The 11670-nt window shown below is 38.4% G+C and overlaps 1 protein-coding gene across 1 annotated transcript in view; it reads right to left on the bottom strand.

Moving 5' to 3' along the window:
- Nucleotides 1-412: 412 nt before the first annotated feature.
- Nucleotides 413-11670, bottom strand: part of LOC134568573 (interleukin-12 receptor subunit beta-2-like) — a 69334-nt gene continuing 58076 nt past the window's right edge. Inside the window, exons 12-15 of the mRNA XM_063427217.1 lie at nt 9936-10058; nt 5957-6065; nt 1356-1446; nt 413-1048 (exon numbers count right to left, since the gene is read on the bottom strand). Of these exons, the coding sequence (XP_063283287.1) occupies nt 485-1048; nt 1356-1446; nt 5957-6065; nt 9936-10058 (887 nt within the window). The 3' untranslated portion in view covers nt 413-484. The remainder of the gene's footprint in view (nt 1049-1355; nt 1447-5956; nt 6066-9935; nt 10059-11670) is intronic.

The raw sequence follows: 11670 nt of genomic DNA, 5'->3' as shown, positions 1-11670 counted from the left end.
TGTTTGCACTTCCTTTATTGCATATTCTGTTTAATTTAGAATTTCTTATCGCCTGCTCTGTTAGTATCTTTCTAAACCCTGCAGCAAACTCCTGTATGTAATTAAAGTTCACTTTACTGAGCAAGAGATAAAAACTTCTAAAGTAAGCTACATCTGATTGAAAATGAGACCATTTTTCTTTCATGCAGGCTATAGTGTGACTAGGGCTGCATAAACAGAAGCAATGTGATTTAACTCCTAAATGGCAGATAATTTAGCAGTGAGACTTCAGAGGCATGGTCTATACACCAAAACAGTTTCATTTAAGTTATTTTGGTAACTATAGTGTCCCTTTAATTAAACAGGATTCATCAGAACACCTACCAGCCTAATCTACATATTAGAATACATAAGATAAAGACCTACTGCAAATTTTTACGCAAGAGAAAGGATTCCTCAGGAATTCTTACATTGACTGGAGGGACTGTCACTAAAAAGTTGATCCTTATGTTCCTTTTGCCATCATTTGTGGAAAATAAGAATCTGAGTTTGAAAAATCGCCAGTTAAACAAAGGGTGTGTTGGTCGCCCAGCAAACTTTGCACTCTCATAATGCTCTCAGGTACTTCACCTTCCTGCTTATGATCTGCCGGAACATTGGGTGATGGTCGGAAAAAACGGGAAATGTCATCACCTTCGATGTCTGAAATGAGCAGCTCCATTTCTTGGAAAACAAATTCATTTGTCACAGATGCCGGACTCCAAAGTAGAATGTTCTCATCCACGCAGTTATTTCCATTGTCCCATCTCTGCTGAGATGTTTGGATGTCAAGCATAAGAGGAGGGGCACAGTAGGAATCGTTCCTCCGTGGCATTGGACTTGCGATCTGTGGACGATACCCTGAGGCCTGTTCTGGATTGTCAATATCATCCTTTTGCATGGCTTTGTCATATTCTTTGGCTGTGACTTGGTCGTTGGTTGGTTTTGTTGGTGCAACTTCTTCAACCTCTATAATTTCAGGGTCACTGTGTAATGTCATAAGATCAAACCAAGGCATCTCTGCACTTGCCTGAAAAATAAACAAATCTTCATTTAACTTGCACCAGAAAAAAAAACCCGATAGGATCTGTACGATTCTGATTTTTTACAAGACAAAAACAAGACAAAAAAACTTTTAGCTGTTCCACTTCCAGAATAATGATTACATAGAGTAAAACATTTTAGATTTTAAAATACGCAAAACAAGCAATTTATCTTTAAGAGTAGTGTGGATTTAGGACACTATGGGTTATGGTCCTGGGAGAGTGATAATAAGTAGAGTATAAAGCAATAAAAGATGATACATTAAAACATATATTATTCAAAGGAGTAGTTACCTGCAAATATTTTAATATCCTACTGTTTTCTATGCGTGGATACGTTTCATGGAGGCATTTCGGAATCATAGATACAATATATATTTTAATCCTACAAGGAGAAAGAGGGAGAGTCATATTCCAAAGAAACAACAACTTGATATATATATATATATATATATATAGACAGAGAGATATATAGCGATATAGAGAGATATATAGAGAGATATATAGAGACAGAGAGAGAGATATATAGAGAGATAGAGAGATATAGAGATATAGAGAGATATATAGAGACATATAGAGAGATATATAGAGGCATATAGAGAGATATATAGAGAGAGACTTATAGAGAGATAGAGAGATATATAGAGATATAGAGAGATATATAGAGATATAGAGAGACATATAGAGATATAGAGATATAGAGAGATATATAGAGAGACATATAGAGAGATATATAGAGAGATATATAGAGGCATATAGAGAGATATATAGAGAGAGACTTATAGAGAGATAGAGAGATATAGAGAGATATAGAGAGATATATAGAGATATAGAGAGATATATAGAGATATAGAGAGACATATAGAGATATAGAGATATAGAGAGATATATAGAGAGACATATAGAGAGATATAGAGAGATATATAGAGATATAGAGAGATATAGAGAGACATATAGAGAGATATATAGAGAGATATATAGAGAGATATAGAGATATAGAGATATATAGAGATATAGAGAGATATAGAGAGATATAGAGAGAGACATATAGAGAGACATATAGAGAGATATATAGAGAGATATATAGAGAGATATAGAGATATATATAGAGAGATATATAGAGAGATATAGAGATATAGAGAGAGACATATATAGAGATATATAGAGAGATATAGAGATATATAGAGAGACATATAGAGAGATATATAGAGAGATATAGAGATATATAGAGAGATATAGAGAGACATATAGAGAGATATATAGAGAGATGTAGAGATATATAGAGATATATAGAGAGATATAGAGAGATATATAGAGAGATATAGAGATATATAGAGAGATATAGAGAGATATAGAGATATATAGAGAGATATATAGAGAGATATAGAGAGACATATAGAGAGATATAGAGATATATAGAGAGATATAGAGAGACATATAGAGAGATATAGAGAGACATATAGAGAGATATATAGAGAGATATAGAGATATATAGAGAGACATATAGAGAGATATATAGAGAGATATAGAGATATATAGAGAGACATATAGAGAGATATATAGAGAGATATAGAGATATATAGAGAGACATATAGAGCGATATATAGAGAGATGTAGAGATATATAGAGAGACATATAGAGAGATATATAGAGAGATATAGAGAGATATAGAGAGACATATAGAGACATATAGAGAGATATAGAGAGATATAGAGAGATATAGAGAGATATAGAGAGATATAGAGAGATATAGAGAGATATATAGAGAGACATAGAGAGATATAGAGATATATAGAGAGATATAGAGAGACATATAGAGAGATATAGAGAGATATATAGAGAGACATATAGAGAGATATATAGAGAGATATATAGAGAGATATAGAGATATAGAGATATATAGAGATATAGAGAGATATAGAGAGATATATAGAGAGACATATAGAGAGACATATAGAGAGATATATAGAGAGATATAGAGATATATATAGAGAGATATATAGAGAGATATAGAGATATAGAGAGAGACATATATAGAGATATATAGAGAGATATAGAGAGATATATAGAGAGATATAGAGATATATAGAGAGATATAGAGAGACATATAGAGAGATATATAGAGAGATGTAGAGATATATAGAGATATATAGAGAGATATAGAGAGATATATAGAGAGATATAGAGATATATAGAGAGATATAGAGAGATATAGAGAGATATAGAGATATATAGAGAGATATATAGAGAGATATAGAGAGACATATAGAGAGATATAGAGATATATAGAGAGATATAGAGAGACATATAGAGAGATATAGAGAGACATATAGAGAGATATATAGAGAGATATAGAGATATATAGAGAGACATATAGAGAGATATATAGAGAGATATAGAGATATATAGAGAGACATATAGAGAGATATATAGAGAGATATAGAGATATATAGAGAGACATATAGAGCGATATATAGAGAGATGTAGAGATATATAGAGAGACATATAGAGAGATATATAGAGAGATATAGAGAGATATAGAGAGACATATAGAGAGATATAGAGAGATATAGAGAGATATAGAGATATATAGAGAGATATAGAGATATATAGAGAGATATAGAGAGATATAGAGAGATATAGAGAGATATAGAGAGATATATAGAGAGATATAGAGAGATATAGAGAGATATAGAGATATATAGAGAGATATAGAGAGACATATAGAGAGATATAGAGAGACATATAGAGATATATAGAGAGATATAGAGAGATATAGAGAGACATATAGAGAGATATAGAGAGACATATAGAGATATAGATATATAGATATATATGAACAGCCTTTATCCGTTATCAATTTAGTGTAAGTACATGAAGTACATGTTTTTAAATGAAAGCAACAAAATATTTGAAATGTACTAGGAGATAAATACCTGAGTAAAAAGTGTTGTGTGGCTAGGACCCAGCTAATGGTAATAATGTGTTTGGAAACAGTACAAACAATGTTTCTCTGTGTGTAGTCTGATTATGGAGAATATAAGATGAGATGGGGATGATGTGATAAGGAGGGGGACCGATGGAATGAGTAACATCGCTGTTACATGTCTATAGGTGACACGTTATATGATGGTTGCTGGGGAGAGCCCATGTTATGCCAAAATACTCAAAACTGGTTTGACAGAAAATGTGACCGAAAGATTTATGGTACCATAACAACTACATTTTAGATAAAATGGGGAGAGAAAATTAATTTGGAACACGGAAGGGAACATACGGTTATAGGGATTAAGGTAGGGATGAAGTGATGAGAACGAGTTGAGGGTGGGAGCTGAAGATGAAGAGATATTCCAAGACTGGAGAAGAGAAAATGAAGAGTCGGGATGGTGGAAAATTGGAAAAGTAGGTAAAATTGGTGAATGGATGAATCCTGCTGTATCGAGGCATGAGACTGTGGATGAGTTATGGGAATAATAGGAATGGTACTAGATAGTATTGATAGTGTAGATCATAAAGCGTAAAACGTGGTTAGGTTTAGGGGAGGTATGATGCTGGAGTAGGGACTGGGAGAGTGAGGGAAGCTTGGGTAAGGATGAGGAGAAGACATGCACTCACCCACTCACAGACTAGGCCGAATAAAGAAAATTTGGTACATATTCATCTAGTGCAATACGTCTCCAGGTAAGACATATTAAAATATTATGCGATTGGGGTTAATTTGTCTGCGCACGGTACACGGTGTGTTTATTGGTTCTTTCTGCCTATAATGCAAATCAGTCTTTATTTCTTGTGCAACCTTTCACGTTTACACGTTTTCTGCACTGCCCAGCATTTAGGATGGCTAGTCATTACTCCTGTGTTTTACATGGTTAGTCAGTCTACATGTAATGTTCATCACCCCCACACGGGATCAGTTGTGCATATGCAACAGTAGATACAACTGTATCATCCCACTCTGAATTACACAGAGGGCACCCGAATAGGAAATCATGTCCCAGTGTCCCCTGTGTAACATTGTAACTGTTCACAATAGAGAGAAGACAATGTTGAGTATATAGCTATTAGTTTAAGGTAAAAATAGCCAAGCTGTGAAAATAACTTAGAAAGGGATTTTGTTTTACAATTCAGCTACCTGGCCTTATCATTGACCATCGACTTTGTGATCTCTATTATCTCAGATATGGAATTCCAGCATTCGGCCAAACATCTCCTTAAAGATATTCTTTAACTCTAAGCACTCTATGATTCGTTAAAGGACCACTCTAGGCACCCAGACCACTTCAGCTTAATGAAGTGGTCTGGGTGCCAGGTCCTTCTAGGGTTAACCCATTTTTTCATAAACATAGCAGTTTCAGAGAAACTGCTATGTTTATGAATGGGTTAAGCCTTCCCCCTATGTCCTCTAGTGGCTGTCTCATTGACAGCCGCTAGAGGCGCTTGCGTGCTTCTCACTGTGATTTTCACAGTGAGAGCACGCCAGCGTCCATAGGAAAGCATTGTGAATGCTTTCCTATGTGACCGGCTGAATGCGCGCGCAGCTCTTGCCGCGCGTGCGCATTCAGCCGACGGGGAGGAGAAGAGGCGGATCGGAGGAGGAGAGCAGGAGGAGATCTCTCCGCCCAGCGCTGGAAAAAGGTAAGTTTTTACCCCTTTCCCCTTTCCAGAGCCGGGCGGGAGGGGGTCCCTGAGGGTGGGGGCACCCTCAGGGCACTCTAGTGCCAGGAAAACGAGTATGCTTTCCTGGCACTAGAGTGGTCCTTTAACTACGTCTTCCTTACTTTATACATTGACTGTCCTATTAGTTAGCTCTGCCCTATGTTTGTGTAAGGCTGTAGTGATGGATACTGTTTACATAGAAAGTAATTATAATGAACATTAAAATTCGAAAAGATTACCGTTCTCGTATTTTCTTTTTAAACATCAAGGTAAATACAAAGGAGACGACGATAAGAGCACTGAATATCACTCCGATTAACATTCCCATGTAGTTTTGTGGAACGTGATCTGAAAGAAAATATTTGAATGTATATTCAGTCTATTAACAACATCATGTAGAGTCAACGTGATAGAAATGTTTTTGTACTTTATATTTCTTATTAAATCTCTTGAACACAAACATGTGTGTAGATAATGCCTCAGACATAAACATGAACTTGCTATTTTCGTAATATAAAAACAAGACTAGATAGCCAAGCATAAAGCGTAACTCTCATTACAGGTTAGAGGGGCAGCTCAGGACATACACCCTGCTCTGGGCTGTCATGGTTTGTGTTGGCCTCACCCGATAAGAAGATAGGTTTAAAATGAATCAATCATGGAAGGTCATAATCCTATAAATTCAAAGCATTTATTTAATTGCTACAGACTTGTCACATGTAGCAGCTCTGCAATTAGGGGAGGGAATGGCAGGCCAATAAGTTATCATCTATCACGAAGATGGCCTGACAGTGGCCACCTCATTAAGGCAGAGAAAAAGATATTTAATCACTAATATTGGGGATGGGGCCTGACTGGCAAACTAACAAGACACACTCAGCACGAGCTCCTGCTGTTTGGGCTCGAATTCTGCTGAAATCCTGGGGTACAGCGACGAAAGTTGCCCACTAGACAACTCACTGGACTGGGGAAGCAAGCACAACCTGCTGACACCTCACTCGACAACCGGCATGACCGGGAACCGCAGCTGCAGAATGAGGCCTACCAGAGGAGACAGGGAGGAAGGACGGACGCCTTCCTACCCAAGGCTGAACGTCTCAAGCGAACGCAAACCACCTCCCCCCCCTATGGTCCGGCGGGGGTTATCCCGGTCCCCGAAAGGCGGAGTGCCCCAAACACCACACTACACGACGGGCCCTGCAACTGCACTGAGCAATGTGGAACCGAAGGCCTCCAAGATGGCGGATTTACACGCGGCAATGCAAAACAAGCGGCAACAGCAAAATGCTACAGTATATACCTGTGGACATACAGGGGACCCCCTGGCAGCAATCTTCGACTGCTTTTGGGCCAAGCTGATGGCGAGCTTACAGCCAGTAGCACCTCACCGCGAACTACCCAAGTGGGATGAGGCCGAAGGCGAAAGGAGGTTTGGAACTCCTCTTCAGGGCATCACTAAGCCCCACGCTACCGTATCCCACATTACACGCCTTCCTGGGCCGAGAGCAACAGGGCACAAAACCCAAAGGTGCCGGCCACACAAGCGGAAAGCAGCAAAACGAAGACCCAGCTCGACTACCAAGACTCACCGCACCATCCCGAAAGGGACGACCCTGGACCAAGACGGTTCCCAGGCTCGGGGCAGGAGGGCACCAGCTCTCGCAAGGCTCTGGGGCAGGAGAGGAGACCCGCTACCAAGACACCATGCATTTCCACAGCTGGGTTTGAATTCCGGCGTACGTCCCAAGCCTGGCAGACACCATGTACACGGCAGGGAAGTAACAACTCCGGTGCAAACTAAGGACCGTAGCATCAATATACACCACACCGGGGTTGCCCGCCTCCACGGCCTGGGCCCACAGGAAAGCTTCGATCACTCCCCCGAGCATGCAGACAGGGCCTCCAGAGCAGGGATCGGTTGACACAGCCTGGATTAGCACAACGAGGGGCCCATGGCCGAAGACCCAGCTCACAATACCTGGACTCTCGTTCCACACGCAGGTGGCAATGAACAATACTGGTTTATAATTAAAAACTGAGCATACATCAAGCTACACAGCCGACATATTGTTCGCTGCAGCTTATCTTTCACCAATCTTTTATTTTATATTTTTTTTCTTATTTTTATAATTTTCCCATTTATGTCCATGATTTGTCTGCCCACGCTCTCATCTATTGATGCTTAGACCATAACCTAACACGTAAAATGTGCATGTAAAATGTAAATACTCCTGCCTTGTTTAAATTGCCACTCATGTCATCAGGTCTACGACCAAGTCTAGCAACTTCCCCTCACTAGTTACTCCAGACTTATACTGTCTAGCCTGTTTAGCCTGCATGATATATAAATTAACAATGTGCCCCTACTTAAACAAACTACCTTATCTTCACTAACTCGTGTTTTTTCTACAAAAATGTTGTTAGGCTTAATCGTTATTACTAATTTACTAATATGTCTCACGAATGCCGAGATAATGTTTTACTTGCGGTGTATTTCAATCTATTTCTTATTTTCTTTTGCTATAATTTACTTTCAGTCTAGACAGTACATCCTATGGTAAATATGCAATATATGCGCAATCGAGACATATATTTCCAGCTCATAAGATAATCCTCTACTGTTTAAAAAAAAAGAAAAAAGAAAATGTGCACTGCACATAAAGCCACACTGTTGTTCACTATTGTTTATTGATAAGATTGCATCAGCTGTTGTGGCTGTGCAACTCTGTTTGTCAATCCATGCACGACATAAATAAATAAAGAATTAAAAAAAAAAAAAAAACAACGGCACTTTCCAATTCTAACAAATTTACAGCTGGACAACAACATTATTGAGAGGATTGAAGGATTGGACACCTTGGTGAATTTAACTTGGCTTGGTGAGATTCTGAGGCATTGTGGGTTCAAGATGTTACAGCGCTGCGCAAGGTTAAATGTTAAGAAGAATAGCTGAGGCCTTATCACTTCTCATAGAATTGCAGCTTCAGAAAATGTTACCAGCATTTATACCTACCGGAAATTGGTGCTTTCATCTATATTGGCTTTTCCCTCTGAATAAGGATTATTCTGCTCTTTTTAAATGCCATTGCAACCGATTCATGAATATCAATAAGAAACACTTTAGCTTTAATCACTAATATTTTGCCATCATCGTAACCATGATGCACCTCAGCATGTGCTCCACTTTAGATAGGCAGGAATGTTGGGTACAGTTTTTAATCAATTAATTAAAGAAGCACAGCCGTGGGGTAAAGCAAGAGTATCCCTATTCTTATAGACAACTAATTGTGCTCCCCACTATATAATCATTTGACATAAATGCAGTCTCATCAAAATTTTACAGGCAATTTTACAGTTTGGGTTTTCTTAGAAGAATTATCATTTGCAAGATTTAACAAGGTAAATCAGTGAAACTAACACCAGACGGTCGATACTGTGGATTAACCTGACTTGACATACATGTATAACAGATAAAGGCTTTTCCCGTGTGGACATTTTTAGTGGGTGGCAGAAGCACCCTAACCTCTGCTCTACTGCTGGATAGAACCCCTCAGATTATTACCACGTTCTCCATTTCCTGGTTAGTTATGCTTGGTGGAAGAACTTTATAAGGATTCAAATAATTAGGGGGCATATAACTTAACGAGTAGAGACAAACATTAGATAAAAATAATATAGTAACAAAGCACTATCAGAAAACATGACTACAGCTCCACCTGGTGGTTAGTCTTCCAAACACTCTCATTATAAATGAGGAATGATGTTGCCACTCCAACATTCCATCAATATATGCTAAAAGTCCTCTCCAGCAGACTCTCTACTGAAACATCTGACTATATGGATCCAGCTGTAACATTGTAATAAAGTTACTCGTTTCAAATTGTTTCTATTGCTTAGTGAGGAGGATGAATATACTGTATGTGATCTATTTCTCCAGGTCTCCCTCAATTTTCCATCTTGTTTTGCAGTAAAGCCTCTCAGCCTTGTTTTATAGAGATACCAGCGTGACCAAAACCACATCTGTGGCGGGGCTAACCGTAATGGAGCAATTTATTTAGGAGTTTCCTGTGTGGAGTAAAAAATTGTGTAAAACTCGATCCATATTCAAATTCTTTTCATCACTGTTAAAAGCCTTTTTGCAAAACGTGATATAAACGATGTGCTTGAGTACGTGTTTTGCTGCTACGAATATGACAATAAATTAATATATTGCCTTACCTGGCTGAAAGGTTAGGCACTGGTCTGCGGGGCCGTCTCCCGCTCTGGTTGAAGCAGAGACACAAATTTCATATTGTAGGTTTGGATTCAGATTATATTTGGAATAATGCCTGACTGGTGATACTATAAAGAAAACACAAACATGCTATTAAATAGGGCCAGTGGGTACATTATGTCTCTTAGAGCACAGCCCTTACCTGGACTTCAGGTTACCTCAGGTGTATCAAATCGATTGTCATAACAGTCTTTCGAATCCTCCCTTAGCCTTTATTACTCAGCGGAAAATGTGACATGACTGGCCACACATCCACTTTACTTAATTTATTTATTTACATTTATTTTTATGTGCCAAACTTTCTTCGTTATACCACTATACCATGGGTGGGTAGCCTTCGGCACTCCAGTTATTGTGGACTACATCTCCCATAATGCTCTAACAGCCATAGTGCTGGTAAAGCGTCAGGAGAGATGTAGTCCAAACACCTGGAGGGCCGAAGGTTGCCTAACCCTGTACTATTTTTGGAATTGGACACCAAATTGACACAAAGTGAATAAGAATGCCAGAATAATAACATGAGCTGGGGAGGGTACCATGTAATTTGTGCATGGTTGTAATAAAGCTCCTAAAGGTTCAGGACATCAAAGAGAAGTGGGGGGTAAATTGGATGGTGGAAGCTTTTCAGAAAATGTCATGAAACGAGTCGAAGGCCCTGATATTTATAAAACATACTTATCTCTGCAGCACTTCTGTGTCCTGGGCTACTTCACTCACTCATGATGCTCGGAGTGCACACTCAGGCATATGCAGTTAAATACACCGTGGCACGTAGGCATTTTTCCCAATGCCCACTTATGGCGCCCATAAACATATCACTATGGGTTTACTTGAGCAACACGAGGCTTAGTTCATTTACATTGCATACTATATTAATTAACGAAATAAAAATGTGATTTTGTTTCTTTAAAAAACATAAACCATGTTTCCGGTGTCCCAATGCCACAAATGTGACACAATAGGTTAGTGACACAGTCAGTTACAAAACAAGTTTGAATCAGGAAATACAAAACTACACACCATTTATACAAGATTTAATAAAGAACTCAATTATCCCAAAAAATCTAAACATGACATATTCTAACTCCCTATATATATACAAAAATACCAACAAAATACTATTTAGCTCTTGTTTGGGATTAGAGAAACCTTTTTAAAGTTTAAAAAAAGGAAATGTTTCATTAGTTGCAATGGGCTACAAGTGAGAGGCTAAGAACATCAGCTGACTATCACGGCCAACCAGGCGAATATTCCGGACCACTACGTTGGCCAGAGGAGAGGACAGGAGGCAATGCGGAATGGAGCCCAGGGGGACAACTTTGGTGTTAAATCATGCAAAAATAATTAATTCCAATAAAGTACGAAAGCACCCTGGGAATCAGCCACCATAAGGACATTAAGATGAAGTTGTTACGGGTGCCGAAGACAGACCTGATTCTTCCTTTAACTGAAATTCCAATGCAACCAGAACATATTGAAACAATACTACTAATTTTTGGCAAAAATAAATAAATTATGAAATACATTTTGCCATTTCCCATCAACTGATTAAATGATGGCTAATGGAAAAAATACATCTTCTTGTCCAATGTCCAGTTGAGACTAATGGCACCTCATTGTTTACATGAAAGAACATTTTTGGAAGATCCTACAGTGCAGCGGAATCTTCCACATATCACT

This window comes from Pelobates fuscus, chromosome 7 (genome assembly GCF_036172605.1).
Source record: "Pelobates fuscus isolate aPelFus1 chromosome 7, aPelFus1.pri, whole genome shotgun sequence".
In the NCBI taxonomy this organism is placed as follows: Eukaryota; Metazoa; Chordata; class Amphibia; order Anura; family Pelobatidae; genus Pelobates; species Pelobates fuscus.
The sequence above is the reverse complement of the archived record's forward strand: the minus strand, read 5'-3'. Positions and strand labels throughout refer to the sequence as shown.